Here is a 24,819-nt window from a genome sequence, read left to right as displayed (position 1 = left end):
ATAAGCGATAACAAACAGATCAAAGCAGATTACCTAGCAAATAAACAAAACACAAACTAAGCCCTGGTCTACACTGGGTAGGGGCCGGGGGATCGATCTAAGTTATGCAACTTCAGCTACATGAATAACATAGCTGAAGTCGATGTACTTAGATCTACTCACCGCAGTGTCTTCACTGTGGTGAGTCGACAGCTGACGCTCCCCCGACGACTCTGCCTGTGTTTCTCGGCCTGGTGGAGTACGGGAGTTGACGGGAGAGCGCTCGGGGGTCGATTTATCGCATCGAGTCTACACGCGATAAATCGACCCCCGCTGGATCAATCGCTGCCCGCCGATCCGGCGGGTAGTATAGACATACTCTAAGTCCAAGCTACTAGAAAGATGGAATTTGAATAGCAGATTCTCACCCTAACTGATGGTACAGGCAGACCCTTATGGCACAAGCTGCCTTAGCTTTACAGATTGGGTTTCTCAGGTCTTCATACACAGGCTAGAAATCCCTTTAGTTTCCCCAGTCCAGTCTTTTTCCTCAAGTGTTTCCAGGAATCTTCTTGTGTGGGGAGTGAAGAACCACGAATGATGTCACTCACTGCCTTATATAGCTTTAGCATATGGCGGGAACCCTTTGTTTCAAAACTTGGTTCCCGGACCAGTTTGTGGAAAAACACTGACATCCTAAGATGGAGTCCAGCAACATGTGGTCTGGTCACATGACCTTGGATACCTTGCTGAGTTAGAGCAGACATTACTTACAAGCTGTCTGGAACATTCACAGGAACAAACATGCTTATTAGTTGTTTACAAAAACATGTTTCCTTTTGTGTTATAGTGTCTCCGTAAATTCCGCAGGGCAGTTTTGGTCATCCAGGTCATTCGCAATCTCATTAAAATGTACAGGTAAGACTTTCTCTGTGGCAGATGGAAATGAAACCCTGCAGTTAACATTAACAGAGATCAAACTGAACAGGTTTTTTAAATATTTGAATTACACTTAGCCACTCCTGAAAAGATGAGCAGAAAGCAGTGTAAGTAGGGTGAAGCAAAATAATGATGTGATTAACATTCACACAATAAAGAGTTCCCTATTCACATCTGTCAGAGAACATTTTATATTTCATATATTTCTATCCATAATTTAGAGCCAGGCTGACAATTTGCAAAAAGTAATTTATGCAGAGAATTTGGTTTCTTTTTGTGTTTGGGTACACAAATAAATGTATCCATTATTTATAATTGTTCCATAAATTGTTTGTGTAAACAAATCTCAAGCTATCATTGTTTGTGAATTATTCACAGTGAGTATTTGTGTGAGTATCCCCCATTTGTGCTGCATGACTGGTCATCTGAGTCACATGGTAATGTTTCAGTTTTCTTATGTGGGTCCTCAGCAAAGCACTTAACTTTAAGCACGTGCATAGGGCCCATTGAAGACATAGGGTATAAATCATCAGGACTTAAGCATGTGCTGAATAAGGGCCTGGATCACTTGTTGTAATCTTCAAGAACTGATTTAGCTTTTGCCAGAACAATGTTTTTGTTTTGTCACGAAGCAGGTTTAGCTTTTTGATTAAATAAATGTGTTCTGAGCCAAAAATTCCCTTTCTGAAAACATTCATATTATTGCCTCTTTGTCCCAAGAACCGACCAGCCAATAATTGGGGTCTTGTGGGTTGTATTTGTTAGGAGAAGAAATTGATTATATTAGTCAGATATTTCTTTGGTGCAATCCTGTTTAAAAAGTATGCAAAGTCCTGTTTCCCTGAAACAGTGGGAACAAACAACAGCAATTTCCTTGCTAACAATTTCCAAGCCTGCCTCTCCAGAGAGTCATGTGTCCGAGGAGTTCTGTCTCTTTGCTCCCTCTCAGGTCAACCCTCCTGATACCCTGAGGATGGCAAGAGTAGTATTCTTCTTTCCCTCCTTCCCTCTCCCACACCCACTCTTTGCCAAATAATCCTCTAGCCCATGTGTTTGTCATAAGTCCCAGGGAAACCTCTCAGACCAAACAGTTTAGACTTGTTCAGACTTTGCCATGCAGCCAATTACCTTGGACAGTAGTTTCTTTGTCTCTAGCTATCTCACTCCATAAAGGGGCTTAATTACTCCTTCTATTTAGCCTGAAAAAAGATGCTTAGCCATCTTTTCATTAAGTGTGGGTAGGCCCCAGTCCCTGACTGAGACTTCCAGGTATTATGACAATACAAATAATAAATACTATTAATAAGTTTATACACAATAACTTTTATACAATATCATCATGTTTGCTCTCTCTCTCTTTCTAACTATCATGTATCTATCTATCCACACATACACATTTATAGAACTATTTCTCTCTCTCTCTCTATCTCTTCTCATCACCTACAAAAGTTCAGAAGAAAGTTTATTAGGATTACCCCATTCCATTCTTTTTGACTGAGTCTTGAGAGATTACCTGCTAAACTCTACTGAGATCTTGTGCTAGTCAGAGCCAGTATTAATCCAAAGAAAAAGGTAAAATATGAAAGCTCTCCAAGGACTCTAAGCACTGAAAGACTAGAGAGAGTCCAGATTTCAGAGTCCAGGATCAGTGGACTCAAAATCTGATTTTCCTGAAGAATGATCTAACCAGATGGGGGAAAAGATTTCTACATTACTAGTATCACTGTTTAAAGTACCAGTCCATCACCAACAGAGTTTTTTAAAATAGCCACAAAGACCTTCATTCACACTAATGACAGTGTTGCATGCTTAGACACCAGTTCTTAAAGTTAGACTTGTGCTTTTAAAAACGTTGCTGAATCAGGGCCTTCATGGAACAGATCCAGACCCCACTTTTGTAGCAGTGGAATGAGCTATTCTAGCAGTGGCACTTTAAATAGTTTGTGAACCCTGTAGTGGGGCTCATCATGTTTTTATCTTAGAAGCCCCCAGAAATCAGCCCGAGTAGCAGTTTGTACATAGTTAGGCCAGGCACATTTGGGTATACTTAGTAAATCCAGTTATCTGAGACCCAGTTGTGCCCATGTGGTTTCATCCCATTGTTTTTGTTGTCTAAGGAGCAAAAGACACAATCGGAACAGATATAGACCTGCACAATGTGTGCGTGAGTGTGTTGGGGGGTGGGATTTGGTGAGACCCCCCCCACTGTGAATACACACACCTTGCATGATGTGTAACCCATTTCTATGGGATTTCCTCTGTGGCAGTGGTGGGAGTGTGATAGGGCCCTAAGAACTGGTGCACCAGGGGTCCTCTGGGCATTGGATCTTACAGAGGATGACTGAGTTACTGGCGTTACAAAATTAAGGATTAGGCTGGACAAGCCTTCATGTAGCAGCTCCACAGCAGGTGGAGGATAGGGGAAGAGCAGGGAGAAAGGATTGTTTCCCGGACCACTCCTGCATGAATGTAAACTGAGGCTATGTCTGCACTACCACTTATGTCGGTATAACTTCTGTTGCTCAGGGGTGTGAATACCCTCCCCTCCCCGAGTGACATAAGGTACATTGACAGAAGCGCCGGCATGGACAGCACTATGTCAGTGGGAGAACTTCCCACTGACATAGGTACTGTCGCTTGTCGGGGGTGGATCAATTAACTCGATGGAAGAGCTCGCTCTGGTTGGCTTAGAGCAGCTACACTCGAGAGTACAGCTGCACCACTGTAAGCGGAACCTAGTCTTGTATTAATAGGGCTCATAGAAATACAGCAGGTGAGTCACCCTGGGATAACACCGCTTGAACTGGGAGCAGAGCCTAGTTCAGTGTATTGAAACACCTCTGCTATCTACAGCAGCAGCCCCTCCCTTTCTCAAGCTGAGCTGATGTTATCAGTTAACCCAGGGCACAAACTAAATACATTTCTGCAATAAACAAACCCATTTGCGCATATTAGAAAGTTGTTAACCAAAAATGGCTATGTGAACATCGCCCCCATTTACTCCAGGGCAGGGGGGAGACACAGCACAATGGGCCAGATTCATTGTTGTGCCATGGCTCTTTTGAGCAGCAACGTTGGTACAAAGTGGCTGAAGGGAAGGTGTGAGGGCTCCCCAGGTGTGAGGATCTGTGCCCGGCACAGAGTGACCTCATCACCAGCTCTGGTTGCAGGGGGCATTTGAGACAGGGCAGGACATAGTGGACTAGAGGGAAGAGGCTTGTGAGGAGCTGGAGGAGGCAAGGCTTGGGCAGACCCTTTCCACAAAGATGTTTGTTTAATTGAAAACCAAACTTCTAGTTGAAAAAATATTTTGATGGGAAATTTTAGACCCTTCCAATTAAATATGGACTTGGGGGCCTAACTTTAGGCACTCAAATTTCAAAAATGTGGCCCAAGTTTCATTCCTCACATCCCTTATCCCAAATCCTAGCTCTCCCTGCCCAACGCTACTCCCATCTCCCTCATTACCCCAGTGGGGTGACAAGCCAGCTGCACCCCTGAATGATCAAAACCTACTTAACTCTTCCCAGCAGAATCATCATATGCTAATACAGTGTAGTTTTCAGGCAAACACTACCAGTTCTATATTAAAAACTTCATGCTATTCACAGACACATTCAGAACCTTCTGTTTGTTTAGTTAAATCTTGCTTTCTTGCCTATTTTCTCCCCAGTAAATCTGGAAGTCTCTATTTTGGGATTTAGCATTTTCTCAGCCATCCTGTACAGATTAAATCTAACAATAATTGACAAAGAAAGGCTATATCCTATGCTAAATGTCGATTATTTACGTAATGAGGAGGGTGCAGTGAATAAGGTTACCCCTTTCTTTGGATGTTGCTGAATATAAGTTTTAAAGCAAGGTTTTGAGATTACTAGAATGTTCATTATGTTTCATACAGATAATTTTGTATGGGTGTTTATGTTGCTGTTGTTTTAATTTCAGGGACTATGCAGAATCTAGAGCTGAACTGTTATCCTTTTCTCGGCTACAGTTCACTGGATCCAGGACAGAGACTGAAAACCTCCTTTTTGACTGTTCTTATTTTAAAGCTAAAGTAGAGGTACTGTATGCAACCAATGTGTAAATAAGGGGTGGATAATTGGAGCTTGCATTTGAAAGGCCTGATCCTGCACAGACTTGCACACGGGAGTCATTTTGCTGATATGAGCAGTTCCTGCTATGCAGACAGTTCAATAGGAACTACTCAAGTGAGTCACGTGCAGAGGTCTCTGGAGAAACAGGTCTTAAAACAATGCATTTAAGGGATGCACTAATAAAATCAATGATGTTAGAAGCACAGCATTGTAATTTCCAGGCTTGTGGAGCCTTTGGGAAAGCTCTCCAAATCTGTGAGATTTAGTCGAGTCTGTGCTCCTTACTGAAAATAAACCCCCAAAACCCAAGAGATTGAAGAATAAATGTAGAATGAGAGTCTTCCAAACGACCTCAACTTGAGGAGATGATACTTCTGCTTCTGAAAAACCTCTATTCTGCTCAGTTGAGCACCCTCTAAAAATTAAAGGTGACCTGCAGAAAAAAGTAATTCATGACACTGACCTCCCTAATATGTATCAAATGTTTCTACCAACCACTGTCAGTGGGTGGATAGTGGCCATTCATGCAGGCCCTGATTCACCAAAGCAAGTAAGCATATGCTTAACTTTAAGCATGGAGTAGTTCCATCAACAGTCATTGGGATGGGATTCATTCTTCCCGGCAGAACTGCTACCCTTTGAGGTTGAGATATTTCAAAGAACCTGCGAGTTAGGCACCAACATTCCATTAAGAACTGAGCACCTAACTTCCTGTAGGTTTCTTTGAAAATCCCAGCCTTAGACTGATACCTAACATTGATTAGTGACCAATACCTGATGCTTCTGAGGAAGGCACATTCCACACCCCACCCTATTAGCAGGTAAATATGCTGCACCAGGCCACTGGTGCTATGCTTTATCATAAGAAGAAAATTCCCTTCTCGGCCCTAAGAAGCAATCAGCTCGTGCCTTAAAGAACAAGGGCTGATTTCTGACCTAGCTCGCACATATGTAAACTTAAATTATGTACCTCACTGGTCTCCCAGACACAATGGATTGCACAGGGTGATCAGTATCCATAACTAATTGACTGGGGCTTGCTCTTCCCCCTCTCTTCTCTCAGACAACTATCAGCCATGAGGCGCAGGCCATCCTCTCAGGGCCACCAGAAAACCGAACCTCAGAAGGCATCAAGCTGGTAAGGTTTGAGAAAGCTGAGTTGCTGAGGCAAGTGGCGTGGGCCCCTGTGCTTCGAAGTATTGATATGGGCCCTAAATTTCCCAAAGTACCGGGGGTGTTTGGATCCAGGCCAAAACATAAAGAGTCAGTTCCTCAGATGTTGTAAATTGGCATAGCTCTGTTGACTTCCATGGAGTTACTTCAGTTTATACCACTTGGCTCAAGGCACTGATCTGGCTTTGAATTTCTCCCTAGTTCTGGGGTGGTTCAGCTCTGAGGGGCTTTGATTTGGTGAAAACCCTGCAAATAAAAAGAGAGAGAGAGAGAGAGAGAGATTGAAAATATCATTGGCAGAGAGCAGACTAGAAGCAGCTGTCTCAGGCAGACTTATTCCATTCAGATCAAACATAGAGCTGTGGATGTTTGGAAATAACTCACTTTACTGTATATTTAACTTCAAGCTTTCCATTTGTTTGGAGGCAATCAGAGATTTGTGCTCAAACAAGGCTATTCTCACCCAGTTTTTATTCATGAAGCACAATATTTATGAGGCACCACTATTGAACTGTCAGGATGGCAGACATGCCTGGATGTAAATGGAGTTGTTTTCAGAATGCAGCTCCCTTTATGAACCTAAATGTGTTCACAGAGAAAAAAGTTGAAAACAAGCCACAGTACTGTATGTGGTAGCCTTTAAACTATGGGGTGTGATAACTATTACACTACAGGATACTTCTGAGTTGCACTTGCCATAATGGACTCTGATGTCTGCCACATACAATCTCCAGGAGAGCAGTTCTGTTCTGAGATTTGGAACCTTTCTTCTCCTACATAGTCTATAGAGATCTTCTATACTCAATAAGAGAAACACAAAAGGGTGTAATTTTTGCCCTACCATCTTCGCATTTCCTTTTAACCCGACTTGTTCTTTTCTTTTTTATTCCTTCTTAACTGACTGCTTTTTTTCCAAGCAAATGCACATTCAGGTTTTATTTCTAGCATTTAAATCTCTAAATAATATAGTAGTGCACCTGTCTACCTGTGGGGCTATCTACGGCCTCATGTCCCACCATGTCTAGTCAGATCAATTGCAGTTGTGAGACAAGCCCACAGCTATACCAGAGCTGCTCACTCAGCTGCCCTTCCAACAGAGCTGCAGTGAGTCACCACTCAGGCATGCAGCAACACCCCAGTTGAACTAACTCTTCCCACAGAGCCTGCAGTGACTCAGCCTTCAGGCATGCGGCAGCAGCCTATCCTGGAGCAGAGCCTGGGGCAGATGACACCCCAGGCTCAGGTATTTCCCCACCATGTCAGACCTGCAGACCAGGAGCCAGTGCCTGACAGCAGTGGGGATATAAGATGATAGACTATAACTAAAAGAACAGGAGTACTTGTGGCACCTTAGAGACTAACAAATTTATTAGAGCATAAGCTTTCGTGGGCTACTGCCCACTTCTTCGGATGCATATAGAGTGGAATATATATTGAGGAGATATATATATACACACATACAGAGAGCATGAACAGGTGGGAGTTGTCTTACCAACTCTGAGAGGCCAATTAAGTAAGAGAAAATTTTTTTTGAAGTGATAATCAAGATAGCCCAGTACAGACAGTTTGATAAGAAGTGTGAGAATACTTACAAGGGGAGATAGATTCAATGTTTGTAATGGCTCAGCCATTCCCAGTCCTTATTCAAACCGGAGTTGATTGTATCTAGTTTGCATATCAATTCCAGCTCAGCAGTCTCTCGTTGGAGTCTGTTTTTGAAGTTTTTCTGTTGTAAGATAGCCACCAGCAGGTCTGTCATTGAATGGCCAGACAGGTTAAAGTGTTCTCCCACTGGTTTTTGAGTATTATGATTCCTGATGTCAGATTTGTGTCCATTAATTCTTTTGCGTAGAGACTGTCCGGTTTGGCCAATGTACATGGCAGAGGGGCATTGCTGGCACATGATGGCATATATCACATTGGTAGATGTGCAGGTGAACGAGCCCCTGATGGTATGGGTGATGTGATTAGGTCCTATGATGATGTCACTTGAATAGATAGGGCTTTGTAACAAAGCCCGATGCCAACTCTGTCCACATATCTATTCAAGTGACATCATCATCTAAGCAGTGGGAAAATATAACCCTAATTTTACTCCTAGGTAAAGCACAAAGTGACCAAAATGAAGTCAGCACAGAATCATCTCATCTAGATTTAGGTAGCACAGAAATGTTACAGAAGTCCTATTGTGCCTTATTTTTGTTTGGAAAGACGTTAGCAATAGCAGCACATTTTGAGCACCGCCAGAAATACATGATAAATCACTGCCTCTAAAGTTCCATCAAAAACTGACATTTGCACAGCTCTAGCATGATCTGCTGCACAGATTCTTCACAAGGAAGTGTCCCTGGCCTTTTTAACTCATATTAACCATGTATTTACTTTATGAAAGTTGGACAAAACATTGTGAAAATGTAAGACATTGGCTTCCCAACCTCTGGTCTGGCAAAAGCTATACTGACTCACTGGGAAAAAAAGCAAGAGAATCTTAGTACAACAGATGGTCACTCTATACACTAGTAAGGAGATGAGCACATTACAGTTGTTGGAGGGCTCTATTTAGCAGTAACAGGGCTATAGGAAAGCCAGTCAACATTTTTTGTTTCTCTGATGAAAACTGGCCCACTCCCTGCCCCAAACCAAACTTGTCACAAATAATTGTCAAAAACTTAATTTTCTGTTTTTGGCTAAGATATTGATTTAAAAAAATATTGAAATTGGATTCAGGATTGTTAGCAAGCATTTTTGGCAAACAAAGTTGTTAAATGACAATCTAAATGGCAACACAGTCCTGCTTTCATGCTTGGCTCACCCCCCAGCCTGCTGGTCCAACAGCTGCAGTAGAGGAGGAGATAGGTGGAAAACTGCAGGACTCCAAAATCCACCTCTTGGGATGCAGAGTAGCAACAGCAGCAGAAAACCCTCAGGTCCGATCACACGCCAATGGGCACCACCGCCAGCCCAATGGACCATGGTGAAGTTAGCCCAGCATCTGATCTCAGGGACGGGGCACCCTCGGAGCCACAGCAGTTCATCCTGCCCTGCGCAGCTCCCCCCCGGATGAGATGGATCGCTGCCAGGCCGGGAGTGACGCGCTCCCCAGCTAGGGTGACCAGATGTCCTGATCTTTTAGGGCCAGTCCCGATATTTGGGGCTTTGTCTTATATAGGCACCAATTACCCCCACCTAGGGTGACCAGACAGCAAGTGTGAAAAATCAGGACAGGTGTGGGGGGGAGGTAATAGGAGCTTATATAAGAAAAAGACCCCAAAATTGGGACTGTCCCTAAAAAAGTGGGACATCTGGTCACCCTACCCCAACCCCCATCCTGATTTTTCACACATGCTATCTGTGTGTGACCATTCCAATCCTGGCTGGCTGCCAAGGAAGTGAGTTACTTTCACTTTCATTCCTCAGCATGCAGCCAGCCAATCCTCCCCCCCCCCCCAGCACCTCCCCCAACGCAGCCCTGCCAGAGGGGAGGGGGGAGAGAGAGAGGGGTGCTCTGTGTGGGGGGGAGGGAGAAGGGGAGGATGCTCCATGGGAGGAGGAGAAGAATGAACGTTATGGAGGGGGGGCAACAAAGGATACTGCCAGAGCCACTGAGCCAGCCTCACCTCACGCTGGGGGAAAGTCACACTCACAGGTGAGTTCCTTCCCCCGCTCCTACCCCCAACCCTTCCCAGAGACCCCAGCAGCCGATCCCCTCCCTCAAACTGTGTCACATTCGGCTCTCTCTAGGACCCAGCAGCCCTTCTCTTCCATGCTCCACTGCTTCCCATCTGTCCGGGCTCCCAGCAGAGTGGTGCCCCCAGGCAGAGTGGTGCCCTAGGCGGCTGCCTGTTCTGCCTATGGCTAAGGATGGCCCTGCCTTTGGGCCTCACCCTCCAAAGTGCAGGCCAATATTAAGGACTTGTTTGGCATCCTCAACTTCCACCGACTTCAGCACTTTGCATGGCGTCATCCATGGGGTCTCAGCCTGGAGGATATGACCACTCTATACTTCCCTTATTGCTAAATGGGAAGGAGTGTCAGAGAGAGGCTGAGTAGATGGTAGCAGGGGTCCTAGGAAGGGTGGTAGTTATCCCAGTATAGAAAAGAAGATCTTGGTATGGAAAAGGTTGAAAACTATTGATCTAGGCCAAGATTTCCAAATATGACTAATGATTTTAATTGCCTCAATTTTTGGAAGCCCAGCTTGAGATCCAATAGAGAGGCTTGGATTTTCATAAAGCGCAGAGCACCTGTCCTCTGAAAATTTAGGCCCATTTTCAGTGTTTCAAGTTGGTTATCCGAAGACTGACACACCCCAAATCTCTAGTCATGTTTGAAAAGCTTGGCCATGCTTCTTAAAAACCACAATCATGGTTTTATGTTTATTACTATTCACTCTGATCTTAAAAGAAACGCATACATGTAGCACTGTGCGTATACGTATATCAAAATCCAGAGATGAAATGTGAAAAGTCAGAATTTGCGAACCAAAAATTATATTATTGTTACTGAAAACTTAAAAGGGTCATTTTTTGTTTTCATGCCTTCTTCCATTATAAAAGATTCTATAGCATTGGACAGTCATGGTCCACAACACTGTATTAACATTACTGTAAGGTGTAGCATTTACGACTGACTGTAGAATACTGTGTTTTTGTTTTGTTTTAATAATGGTTGTAAGTACTGTAAATACGATTGTGAGTCCAGTAATATCCACAATCATTTTCATCCCTCTCATGGAAATGAAGCTTCCTAGGACCACACAGGAGCTGTTCAACCCCTTGTAGGAATTGGCTTTAAGGACCATCATTGCCCTCTATCTTTCTGACAACTAGGCTGGGGGAAGGGGACTGTAGGTCAGATAGAAGCATCTCCCGGGGGATAACCCTGGAACACGGGGCCTCCATGCCAGGTTTAGAGTTAGAGTGGCCAGTTCTGCACTGACTTTGAAGCAGCCTCAGTGCAAGGGGTGTTCCTGGGCAGGGTGAAGGTGGGGTGGAGCGTGAGAGGGAGAGGTTAGATCATAGGCAGGAGGAAGCAAGGCTGGAATTTTCCCATCCCCCACTGATTATAGGCTGCCCTTGCCTCCACCAAGGCTGCACCAGCCCCCACAACTCCCGAATAGCTGTAACCCACCTCCCACTTGGTCCCTAAACTAGCACTAGTGCTGGCCAGATTAATTTCTGTGCCTTAAAGCCTTGTAATTTCTCCTCTTTAAGGCCTGATCTTGTGAAGTGCTGAGCACCTCCGATGAGGAGCTGAATACTCTGGTGCACCTTGCAGGATCAAACCTTCATGAGATGTTGGTTCACACAGGCAAAACTGCATCTGTTTGCACACCTCAGATCCCTGTTGACTCCCAGGAGAACAATCACATTCACCATTGCTCTTCGCCTTCTCCCACAATCTCAGGGCTAGTTTATCTGAACAGTGCAATTCGTTGAAACCCACTCTCTCTATTTCTTTCCCCAATTGTAGGCCATGCTGTCTTTGCGGGCAACAGTCAGCACTTTCTCTGAATACCCAGTCCACATCCAGGAAAAACTGGCTCAGATGGGTTGGTATGAATGGTAAGTTTGCTGTGATGCCACTGGAGATGAAGGTAAATGTATGGAAATTCCCATTGACTTCAGTGGGTGCTGTGGAAACATAGTTGATGGCAGAATTTCATCTCGAATAGGCAAAAGATTAAGGGAAAACAGGCAGAGAAGCAGAAAACAGGAATCAAGGAGAGGTAGTATATAAAGGAATAGGCAGTCATTGAAAATTGATGGAGATTAAAACAAAGGAGGCAAGTGCTGTGAAATTAATGAAGTAGGCACAAGTTAAAATAATTAATTGAATGACTCTGAACCCTCAAGGTCTGCACATGAGCTAGTTCTAACTATGTAACAATGTGCTCTCATTGCTGTTACTTTTGTTCTTTCCTTCCTATTATTTGATATGTCTCGTCACATCTCCTCTTAAATTAGGCCCCAATTCTGCAACTGGATCTGAGCAGGTGGACATTTTTTTTCCAGTCAGCAGGTTTCCGAATGGGTGCTACGGGTTGCCCATGCAGACCCAATTGCAGGATTTGGGCCTAAGATCATAACCTCTTCAGGCCAGGGACCAGGTCTTCCTATGTTTTCACAGAGAACCAAAACAACTGGATCCTGATTCTGACCTGGGTCTTTGGGCACTACCTCAACAGAAATAACATCATCATCATCATCATCAATAATCTAGCAATAATGTGTCTACCAAACCTTAGGACTGATTGAAGATGGTTGTAAACCATAACATTTAGCTCAGACTTAAACCCTTCTCCCTAGCTTTCAGTGTATTCTGTTTTAATGTTGCCAGCTCTCATGATTTTGTCACAAGTCTCATGTTATTTGGTATTTTCTTAAAGCTCAGGCCCCAGATTTCATTATAAAGAACTAGGGCTGTCAAGCGATTAAAAAAAGTAATCGTGATTAATCGCATGATTAATCGCACTGTTAAACAATACTAGAATGCCATTTATTTAAATATTTTTGGATGTTTTCTACATTTTCAAATATATTTATTTCAATTACAACAGAGAATACAAAGTGTACAGTGCTCACTTTATATTTATTTTTTATTACAAGTTTTTGCACAGTAAAAAGACAAAAGGAATAGCATTTTTCAATTCACCTAATACAAGTACTGTAGTGCAATCTCTTTATCATGAAAGTTGAACTTACAAATGTAGAATTATGTACAAAAATACTGCATTCAAAAACAAAACAATGTAAAATTTTAGAGCTTGCAAGCCCACTCAGTCATACTTCTTGTTCAGTCAATCGCTCAGACGAACAAGTTTGTTTACATTTGCAGGAGATAATGCTGCCCACTTCTTGTTTACAATGTCACCTGAAAGTGAGAACAGGTGTTCTCATGGCACTGTTGTAGCTGACGTCGCAAGATACTATTTACGTGCCAGATGCACATGCTTCAAACACCATTCCAGGGGACATACATCCATGTTGATGACGGGTTCTGCTCGAAAACCATCCAAAGCAGTGCGGACCAACGCATGTTCATTTCATTATCTGAGTCAGATGCCACCAGGAGAAGGTGATTTTCTTTTTTGGTGGTTTGGGTTCTGTAGTTCCGCATCAGAGTGTTGCTCTTTTAAGACTTCTGAAAGCATGCTCCCTACCTCGTCCCTCTCAGATTTTGGAAGGCATTTCAGATTCTTAAATTTGGGTTGAGTGCTGTATCTATCTTTAGAAACAGGGCTTTGGAGCGGAGCAGCTCCGGAGCAGTGGAACTGCAGGTTTTTGCCTGGCGCTGGAGCGGAGCCGGAGCACAGCTCCAAAGCCCTGTTTAGAAATCTCACATTGGTACCTTCTTTACATTTTGTGAAATCTGCGGTGAAAGTGTTCTTAAAATGAACAACGTGTGCTGGGTCATCATCCCAGAGTGCTATAACATGAATATGGCAGAATGTGGGTAAAACAGAGCAGGGGATATACAATTCGCCCCCAAGGAGTTCAGTCACAAATTTAATTAATGCATTATTTTTTTAACAAGTGTCATCAGCATGGAAGCATGTCCTCTGTAATGGTGGCCGAAGCATAAAGGGGCATATGAATGTTTAGCATATCTGGCACATAAATACCTTGCAATGCTGGCTACAAAAGTGCCATGCAAATGCCTGTTCTCACTTTCTGGTGACATTGTAAACAAGAAGAGGGCAGCATTATCTCCTGTAAATGTAAACAAACTTGTTTGTCTTAGCAATTGGCTGAACAAGAAATAGGACTGAGCAGACTTGTAGCCTCTGACATTTTACGTTATTTTGTTTTTGAGTGCAGTTATGTAACAAAAAAAATCTACATTTGTAGGTTGCATTTTCAGGACAAAGAGATTGCACTACAGTACTTGTATGAGATGAATTGAAAAATACTATTTCTTCTGTTTATCGTTTTTACAGTGCAAATATTTGTAATCAAAATATACACTATATGGTGAGCTGAGCTGAGCTGAGCGGGCTCCATGCTTGCCGTGGTATGTTGTCTGCACAGGTAACCCAGGTAACCCAGGTAAAAAGACGCGAATCGATTGTCTGCCGTTGCTCTGACAGAGGGGGAGGGGCCTGATGACATGTACCCAGAACCCCCCGCGAAACTGTTTTTGCATCATCAGGCATTGGGATCTCAACCCAGAATTCCAATGGGCGGCAGAGATTGCGGGAACTGTGGGATAGCTACCCACAGTGCAACGCTCCGGAAGTCGACGCTAGCCTCGGTACTGTGGACGTGGTCCGCCGACTTAATGCACTTAGAGCATTTTATGTGGGGACACACACAATCGACTGTATAAAACCGATTTCTATAAAACCGGCTTCTATAAATTTGACCTAATTTCGTAGTGTAGACATACCCTCAGTGACTTGCCCAAGGTCACATAGCCAGCCTATGGTGGAGGAGGAAATTAAACCTGGGTCTCAAGTCCCAGTTTAGTGCTTTAACCACTAGACCATCCTACCTCTCATTCAGCCTTTCCTCCTTCTGAGTCTGTAGGGTGCACTTGAGTCATATTTGTAGGCTTAACTCCACAACCATGAGAGCTAGAAACTTTGGGTTCTTTATGGGGCTGTCAATTAATCACAGTTAACTCACATGATTAACTCAAAAATTAATTGTGATTTAAGAAATTAATCATGATTAATCGCAGTTTTAATTGCACTGTGAAACAAGAGACTACCAATTTAAATTTATTAAATATTTTGGATCTTTTTCTACATTTTCATATATATCTTGTATTCTATGTTGTAATTTAAATGAGGAAATTGACATGGACATAGACCTCTCACAAAGTACAGGCCCCAGCAATGTTCAAATCATGGTGTTACTGGGCGAGGTTCATGGCGTGGAAACAAGCACAGACTGGTGGGACCGCATCGTGTTGCAGCTGTGGGACGATTCCCAGTGGCTGCGAAACTTTCGCATGCGTAAGGGCACTTTCATGGAACTTTGTGACTTGCTTTCCCCTGCCCTGAAGCGCCAGAATACCAGGATGAGAGCAGCCCTCGCAGTTGAGAAGCGAGTGGCGATATCCCTGTGGAAGCTTGCAACGCCAGACAGCTACCGGTCAGTCGGGAATCAATTTGGAGTGGGCAAATCTACTGTGGGGGCTGCTGTGATCCAAGTAGCCAACGCAATCAAAGACCTGCTGATATCAAGGGTAGTGACTCTGGGAAACGTGCAGGTCATAGTGGATGGCTTTGCTGCAATGGGATTCCCAAACTGTGGTGGGGCGATAGACGGAACCCATATCACTATCTTGTCACCGGAGCACCAAGCCACCGAGTACATAAACCGCAAGGGGTACTTTTCAATGCTGCTGCAAGCCCTGGTGGATCACAAGGGACATTTCACTAACATCAACGTGGGATGGCCAGGAAAGGTACATGATGCTCGCGTCTTCAGGAACTCTGGTCTCTTTCAAAAGCTGGAGGAAGGGACTTTCTTCCCGGACCAGAAAATAACCGTTGGGGATGTTGAAATGCCTATAGTGATCCTTGGTGACTCAGCCTACCCCTTAATGCCATGGCTTATGAAGCCGTACACAGGCAGCCTGGACAGGAATCAGGACCTGTTCAACTATAGGCTGAGCAAGTGCCGAATGGTGGTGGAATGTGCATTTGGACATTTAAAAGCGCGCTGGCGCAGTTTACTGACTCAGATAGACCTCAGCGAAACCAATATTCCAATTGTTATTGCTGCTTGCTGTGCGCTCCACAATATCTGTGAGAGTAAGGGGGAGACATTTATGGCGGGGTGGGAGGTTGAGGCAAATGGCCTGGCCGCTGATTACACGCAGCCAGACACCAGGGCGGTTAGAAGAGTACGGCAGGGCGCGGTGAGCATCTGAGAAGCTTGAAAACGAGTTTTGAGACTGGCCAGGCTACGGTGTGAAACTTCTGTTTGTTTCTCCTTGATGTACCCTCCCACACACACCCCACGGTTCACTCTACTTCCCTGTAAGCTAACCATCCTCCCTTCCCCCCTTCGAGCACCGCTTGCAGAGGCAATAAAGTCATTGTTACTTCACATTCATGCATTCTTTATTAATTCATCACACAACTAGGGGATAACTGCCAAGGTAGCCCAGGAGGGGTGCGGGAGGGAGGGAAGTGCCGGGTTGGGTGGGGGAGGAGGGAAGGACAAGGACACACTGCAGTTTAAAACTTTAAAATTTTAAAACTTTAACTCTTATTGAAGGCCAGCCTTCTGATGCTTGGGCACAGGGCCGGCTTAGCAAGAGCGGGGCCCGATTCCTGGGGAGGGGCTTGCTTCAAGCCCCGCCCCCAGGAATCGAGCCGCGCTGGGGGGACGCGGGGGACGGGGAGACCCGAGCCACGCCGCGCCGCGGAGGGATGGGGGACCCGAGCCGGGGCTGCGCCGCGGGGGGAGGGACGGGGGGACCCGAGCCGCGCCGCGGGGGGGGGGACGGGGAGACCCGAGCCACGCCACGCCGCGGGGGGGGGGATGAGGGGGACGGGGAGACCCGAGCCCGCGCCGCGGGGGGGATGACGGGGGGGACGGGGAGACCCGAGCCGCGCCGCGGGGGAGGACGGGAGGGGACGGGGGAGACCCGCACCGCGGGGGGGGGACAGGGAGACCCGAACCGCGCCGTGGGGGGGGGACAGGGAGACCCGAGCCGCGCCGCGGGGGGGGACGTGGGGGGGGGACGGGGAGACCCGAGCCGCGCCGCGGGGGAGGACGGGGGGGGACGGGGGACGACCCGAGCCGCGCCGCGAGGGGGGGACAGGGAGGCCGCGGGGGGGGGGGGAGACCCGAGCCGCGCCACGCCGCGGGGGGGGAGATGGGGGGGGGGAGACCCGAGCCGCGCCGCGGGGAGGACGGGGGGGACGGGAGACCCGAGCTGCGCCGCGCCGCGGGAGGGGACCCGAGCCACGCCGCAGAAGCCGCGCTGGGGGGGGGACCCAAGCCGCGGGGGACCGGGCCGGGGGGGGGGGACGGGGAGACCCGAGCCGCGCCACGCCATGGGGGGGGGGGGGGGGGGACGGGGAGACCCGAGCCGCGCCGGGGATGATGGGGGGGACGGGGGAGACCGAGCCGCGCCACGCCGCGGGGGGATGGGGACGGGGGGGGACGGGGAGACCCCGAGCCGCGCCGCGGGGTGGGGGGACGGGGGGTGTGAAGACCCGAGCCGCGCCGCGCCGCGGGGGAGGACGGGGGGGACGGGGAGACCCGAGCCGCGCCACGCCGCGGGGGGGGACACGGGGAGACCCGAGCCGCGCCGCAGGGGGGGGGCAGGATGGGGGGGGGGGGGAGACCCGAGCTGCGCCACGCCACGGGGGGGGGGACCCGAGCCGCGCCGTGGAAGCCGCGCTGGGGGGGGACCCAAGCCGCGGGGACCGGGCCGGGGGGGGGGACGGGGAGACCCGAGCCGCGCCACGCCACGAGGGGGGGGGGGGGGGACGGGGGGGGGGAGACCCGAGCTGCGCCACGCCACGGGGGGGGGACCCGAGCCGCGCCGTGGAAGCCGCGCTGGGGGGGGACCCAAGCCGCGGGGACCGGGCCGGGCCGGAGCCGCGCTGCGGGGGCCGAGCCGAGCCGAGCCGGAGCCGGGCCGCTGGGGCCTGCGGGAATGGGCCGCGCCTCCCCGGAGCCCTTCTCCCGCCCCCACCACCCCAGCTTACCTTGTGCTGCCGGCCCGCTCCTGCTTCTTTTCAGACTTCCCGCGAATCACTGATTCGCGGGAAGCAGGGGAGGGGGCGGAGCGTTCAGGGGAGGGGAGGAGGGGCCGGGGAAGTGAGCTGGGGGCGTGGTGGACAGCTGCAGCGCGGGGCCCTCTTGGCGCGGGGCCCAATTCAGGCGAATCGGCTGAATCGGCCTAAAGCCGGCCCTGCTTGGGCAATCATCTGGGGTGGAGTGGCTGGGTGGCCGGAGGCCCCCCCACCGCGTTCTTGGGCGTCTGGGTGAGGAGGCTATGGAACTTGGGGAGGAGGGCTGTTGGTTACACAGGGGCTGTAACGGCGGTCTCTGCTCCTGCTGCCTTTCCTGCAGCTCAACCATACGCTGGAGCATATCAGTTTGATGCTCCAGCAGCCGGAGCATCGACTCTTGCCTTCTGTCAGCAAGCTGACGCCACCTATCCTCTTCAGCCAGCCACTTGCTCTCTTCAGCCCGTGATTCAGCCCTCCACTCTCCTCTCGTTCATATTGTGCTTTTTTGCACTCTGACATTGACTGCCTACACGCATTCTACTGTGCTCTGTCAGCGTGGGAGGACATCTGGAGCTCCGAGAACATATCATCCCAAGTCCGCCATTTTCTCCTTCTAATCTTCACTAGCCTCTGTGAAGGAGAAACATTTGCAGCTGGTGGAGGAGATGGGAGAGGTGGTTAAAAAAGACACATTTTAGAGAACAATGGGTACACTCTTTCACGTTAAATTTTACTGTTCACATTACACAGCACATGTGCTTTCGTTACAAGGTCGCATTTTTCCTCTTATATTGAGGGCCTGCCGGTTTGGTGTGAGAGATCACTCACGCAGTGCCAGGCAACAGATTTCGGCTTGCAGGCAGCCATGGTAAGCCACAGTCTTTTGGCTTTTTTAACATTCTTAACATGTGGGAATGGTTTCAAACAGTAGTGCCCTCATTTCCCATACCAAGCACCCCATTAGGTTGGCCATTTAAAATGGGTTTGCAATGTAAAAGAAGGGGCTGTGGTTTCCGGGTTAACATGCAGCACAAACCCAACTACCCCCCCCCCCCCCACACACACACACACCCAATTCTCTGGGATGATCACTTCACCCCTCCCCCCACCACATGGCTAACAGCGGGAAACATTTCTTTTCATCCGAGCAGGAACGGGCACCTCTGAATGTCCCCTTAATAAAATCACCCCATTTCAACCAGGTGACCATGAATGATATCACTCTCCTGAGGATAACAAAGGGAGATAAGGAATGGATGTTGTCTGCATGCCAGCAAACACTGGGACCATACGCTGCCATGCTTTGTTATGCAATGATTCCAGACTACGTGCTACTGGCCTGGCGTGGTAAAGTGTCCTACCATGGCGAATGGGATAAGGCAGCCCTCCCCAGAAACCTTTTGCAAAGGCTTTGGGAGTACATGAAGGAGAGCTTTCTGGAGATGTCCCTGGAGGATTTCCACTCCATCCCCATACACGTTAATTACTTTTCCAGTAGTTGTACTGGCCGCGATTGCCAGGGCAAATTAATCATTAAACACACTTGCTTTTAAACCATGTGTAATATTTACAAAGGTACACTCACCAGAGGTCCCTTGTGTGCCCTCAGGGTCTGGGAGCATGCCTTGAGTGAGTTCGGGGGTTACTGGTTCCAGGTCGAGGGTGATAAACATATCCTGGCTGTTGGGGAAACTGGTTTTTCCGCTTCCTTGCTGTGAGCTATCTTCATTGTCTTCATCATCATCTTCCTCGTACCCCAAACCCGCTTCCCTGTTGCGTGATTCTCCATTGATGGAGTCAAAGCACACAGTTGGGGTAGTGGTGGCTGCACCCCCTAGTATGGCATGCAGCTCCGCGTAGAAGCGGCATGTTTGCGACTCTGCCCCAGACCTTCAGTTTGCCTCTCTGGCTTTGTGGTAGGCTTGCCATAGCTCCTTAATTTTCACGCGGCACTGCTGTGCGTTCCTGTTATGGCCTCTGTCCTTCATGGCCTTTGAGACTTTTTCTAATATTTTGCCATTTTGTTTACTGCTACGGAGTTCAGCTAGCACTGATTCATCTCCTCATATGGCGAGCAGATCCCGTACCTCCCGTTTTGTCTATGCTGGAGCTCTTTTGCGATCCTGGGACTCCATCATGGTTACCTGTGCTGATGAGCTCTGCGTGGTCACCTGTGCTCTCCACGCTAGGCAAACAGGAAATGAAATTCAAAAGTTCGCAGGGCTTTTCCTGTCTACCTGGTCAGTGCATCTGAGTTGAGAGTGCTGTCCAGAGCGGTCACAATGAAGCACTGTGGGATAGCTCCCGGAGGCCAATAACGTCGAATTCCGTCCACACTACCCCAAATCCGACCCGCAAAGGCCGATTTTAGCGCTAATCCCCTCGTCGGAGGTGGAGTAAAGAAACCAGTTTAAAGGGCCCTTTAAGTCGAAAAAAAGGGCTTTGTCGTGTGGACGTGTCCAGGCTTAATTCGATTTAACACTGCTAAATTCGACCTAAACTCGTAGTGTAGACCAGGCCTGAGGCTCTGTACCTTAGTTCCCCATCTGTAATGGCGATGTTAGTATGGCCCCCGGTGTTGTGAATACAAAACATTTTAGCTTGTGAGGTGCTCACATACTGTGTTGATGGGAGGGTGGGGGGCATCTATGTCCGTTGGATAGAATTAGCAATAAGTCCCTAATTATTATTTTTTAAGGTCTCACAATTTTCAAGCCAATCTCATGATTTTTCTGGGGCCTGGCTCATGATTTTTGAATACTCCGGATTAATAATACTGCAATTTGGAACCCACTTCAAGTCAGTACCTGTCTTTCTAAAAGACCCACAGCACAAACCGCCTCCTGTGGAGAATTTCCTCTTTTTTATTTCATTATATTTTTCATTATAAAATGTGTCAGCCCTTCGTCATTTGCTCATTTATGGGCCTAAAAGTGACTACTTAATATTTTGTCATTAAATGTTTTGTGCCGTCTTTCCTCCATAGATATCGTTTCTTTTTTTCTTATTTGTCACTCCAGTGAAGCAGAGTGGACTGAGCTATTTAGCCATATAATAAAGTAACAATGAATGAGGCAAGAGGAGTGCTGCACTGGTGCTATTATTTCAACAAAATCCATTTAGTGATTGCTTTCTCTTTTGGAGAGCTTTGAGCTATTATTTCAGGAAATGACACTGTGAATATAATTGCTTTGATTCAGAGCACTGGAATCTTACAGGTAACAAATTACTCTGCCCCCCAGTGAATAATAATTCAATTATTCAGTGGGCTTATAACAGTTCGAAATAGCCTATTCTCATTTCACAAACATCATATTTACTGCTGGAAATAAACCGTTTCTGCAAAGTGAAATATTGGATCTATATATCTTAGCTCCTGTAAGCTTACAAATGGATGAACACATAACTACATGCCTTGGTATTTTTAATAATAGAGGGACTGCACAGATGCTGAGATGCTTGGTAGTCCATTTCCTTGATTCATATGTAGTCTGCCTATTTACTACCTGGTGCTGTTGTTTAGATCGAGATTCTAAAATTAAACTCAAGAAGTGATTTTTCATCTAGCAAACCAGGTTCTAATCTCAATTGCACCACCATCCAGGCAGATCCACTGAGGACACTGGAATTACACCTAACTCAGGGTGATGAATTACACCAGTGAAACTGGATTCAGAATCTTGCCAAGTAGCCAATGAAACATCAACTGGGCATGAACTTCCTCTCACTTACACTGGTATAAATCAGGGGTTAACACCATTTAAGTCGAGGGGAGAATTCAATCCAGTGTGATGAAAGTTCAGCTCAGAATTGGACATTAGGGTAACATTTTACAAGATATTTTAGGTGCCTAAAGATGCAGATGGGGACTTAGGGCTAGAGCCACAAAAGATTTTAGGTGCCCAGTTACCACTTCAAGAACTTAAGTCCAAAATTTAGATCCTCAAAACCCCTGTTCAGGTGTCACCTAACTCTGTAGGTGTCTAAAGTTTCTAGATTCCTAAGTTTCCACTGGTAAATCCCCCATGGCACCTAAATTTATGCCAGTGGGCCAGAGGCGCTGTCTTTCTCAGTTGCGGGGGGATGCTCAACCCCTGCTCTGCCCCAGGTCCCTCTTCTCAGCATTTCCTATTGGCTAGCTTAGGTGGCTCCCTGCTCAGCGTACTGGCTTTTGTGAAACGCTTTCTTAGGTGCATGACTCTCCCCAGGCATTGTATAGGGAGCCTGGGCACCTAACTCAGGGTGATGAATTCCACTAGGAGGCAGGGTGCCTAAAAGTTAGGCTCAGCATCGCAATGCCTAACAGAGGCACCGACTTTACAATGTGCCGGGGCGTGCTCGACCTCTGCTCTGCCCCATCCCCGCCTCTTCCCGCCCCGTCCCCCGAGCACGCCCCGTCCCCTTTGCAGATCCAGCCTCTAATGGGACTTTCAAAAGTGCCTAGGCTCCTAACTCCCATAGGAGTTAAGGCACCTAAATGCCTTAAAAAAATCTGGCCTGAAGTATTATATCACTTTTGAAAATTGGACTTATGCTCCTAAATCACTTAGGTATGCTTGCTTTTGAAAACAGTCTTGTGATGCTGACACCAGTACAGTATATAACTTTATAACTTGCAGTAACAGAGTCCCACACTAGGAAAGTTTACTTCCATTGGTACCAAAGACTTGCATTAACTGGCCACAAGAGATAACTACAATAAGGCTAGGGATGAATGCCTTTAAGGGCAGATGAGAAAAAAAATGAAAAAAAGGAGGAAATTAAGCTCTATATCTACAAGTTTGATATCAAAAGACTCAATTTTGCTCTCCGATATTCAGAGACACATCTCCATAAGTCTCAGAAAATCCACTCGAGCATGTGCATGCACAAGCATAATAGATTTTTCTAGGTATGTGGAAATACAAGCCCACATGCTATCGAGTTGAATCAAGCCCCAAAAGTTTTTGACCTGATTTTAAGAGGAAATGAGCTCCCACTGACATCAGCAACAGTTGTGCTGCTCATCAGCTCTGAAAAACAGGCCATTTAATTTCTAATACTCCCATCATGATACTAATACTTTGTTAGACACTAATTTTCAGGCAAGGCGCTCTACAAATCTTAATGAAATCCCACAACAGAAGTATAAAATAGGTAATTTTATCCCCATTTTACAAAGGGGTAAACTGAGGTCCAGAGAAGTCACTTGTAGCTTATTGCCACGTGGCTAGTTGGTTGCAGAGAAGGGACTAGAGAACCCAGAAGTTCTAATCCCTATCCCCTTTGCTAGGGCCTGTTTTAAATCAATGGGACTATTCATGTGCTTAAAGTTAAGCATGAGGGTAAATCTTTTCAGAATTGGTGTCTATTCTTGTACTAAGAGCTATGATATGTCCTGTTGTTTTAATTCCCTGCTTATTGTAGATACATTTAACCAGTATATTCACCGCTGAATCAAGTCCTGATTCCATTAAAGTTTATGGCAAAACTCCCATTTGAATTCAGTCTATGTATAGAAACTTGCAGATGTTAGTGTATATATATTTATATATATATGTATATATTCACACACACACACACACACACACACAGTTTTATGGACTTATCCTCAACCAGCATAAAACAGGGCATTTAACTGTGACAATACCTGTTACAGAGCCTGCAAGGTTTGCCAGGATGATAAAGCAGTATGTGACAGTCATTCTTATCAGCTTTTCCTCATGATCAAAGAAAATAACCCTCTGATTGGTGTGATGGAGATGACCTAAATTCCACTTCTAGTGAGAACTGTCAGGTCTCACGCAAATGGATCTAGGATTTAGAATTAAGTATTTACAAAGACACCTCACCTGACAGCATATTGTACATTTAACTGCATTCTAAATATTTCCTTTCACAGCGAAGAGTGGGCTTTTGATCCCTTGTAACCGAGAAGATGAATTTAGAACAGAACACCTGTACTCCAAATGAAAATTCAAAAATGACTATATTATAACCAAATACAAATAAATTCTGCTGGAGACCTTAAAATCACAACTCTCTGCCTTTTCCGAGCCATTATGGGGGTTTAAGGTGTATTGCAGATCAATACTGTAATAGCTCCGTTTGTATTTCAAACAGGTCTGTTTTTAAAAAGAAGCATAAAGATTTGACTGCCATTTAAACTATATTAATTTTATACCTGCCAATCATGGAGAAAAATGGAATGTGACGAGGGACTAGAGTTGTATTTTGCACTGCATGTTTCATATACAACAAATCAGGAGGCATATCGGGGGTAAAAGAAGATTTAAAAGAAACACATTAATACATAAAATGGTGGCCCTTATTCTGAGCTCTTTTTTCAGACAAAACTCCTGTTGGTGTCACCCAATGATCTGCCTGTCTTTCTTCTATCTAGCTATTTATTACACGCTCTAGGCTTTTAACAAGCATAGGTTGGAATTTTCAGAGGAATCTAAAGGAGTTATTTGGGGTAAGATTTTCAAAGGTCCCACCTGACTTAGGAGCCTAATTCCACTTGAATTTTAATGAGACTTAGGATCCTAAGTCCAGATCCTCAAAGATCTTTTTGTGTCTAACTCCCATGGAATTAGGTACCCAAACACCTGTGAGGATCTGGGCCCTAGGTGCCTCAATTATTTAGGAAATTGGACTTAGGGGCCTAAGTCACTTAGAAGATTTTGAAAAGTTTACCCAAGGATGCAAATCCCACTGAATTTCAATGGGATTTGGGTACCTAACTCCCTTAGTCTCCTTTGAAAATCCCATACTTAATGTATAAACAATAGAATTCCTATTGTCATAATAATAATGTAATGGTATGATAGGCATCCCAAGGTGCCCCACAAACAATAATAACCACAATCACCCTTTAGCCCTCAACCCAAGTGCTTAACAACAACAAAAAAGAAATACGTTTGCTTGGATACAGATATATTGTTT

The 24,819-nt window shown here is 46.3% G+C and overlaps 1 protein-coding gene across 2 annotated transcripts in view; it reads left to right on the top strand.

Moving 5' to 3' along the window:
* The window catches only part of LOC122172105 (uncharacterized), a 160,530-nt gene that overhangs the window by 25,202 nt on the left and 110,509 nt on the right, over positions 1-24,819 (top strand). For both annotated transcript variants that reach the window (XM_065581672.1, XM_065581671.1), the window contains exons 3-6: positions 830-897; positions 4,864-4,981; positions 6,079-6,153; positions 11,661-11,752. In XM_065581672.1, coding sequence (XP_065437744.1) covers positions 830-897; positions 4,864-4,981; positions 6,079-6,153; positions 11,661-11,752 — 353 coding nt within the window. The remainder of the gene's footprint in view (positions 1-829; positions 898-4,863; positions 4,982-6,078; positions 6,154-11,660; positions 11,753-24,819) is intronic.

The sequence above is a fragment of the Chrysemys picta genome, chromosome 1 (genome assembly GCF_011386835.1).
Source record: "Chrysemys picta bellii isolate R12L10 chromosome 1, ASM1138683v2, whole genome shotgun sequence".
NCBI classification, from domain to species: Eukaryota; Metazoa; Chordata; order Testudines; family Emydidae; genus Chrysemys; species Chrysemys picta.
Note: the sequence above shows the minus strand (reverse complement) of the source record. Positions and strands in the feature narration are given on the sequence as shown.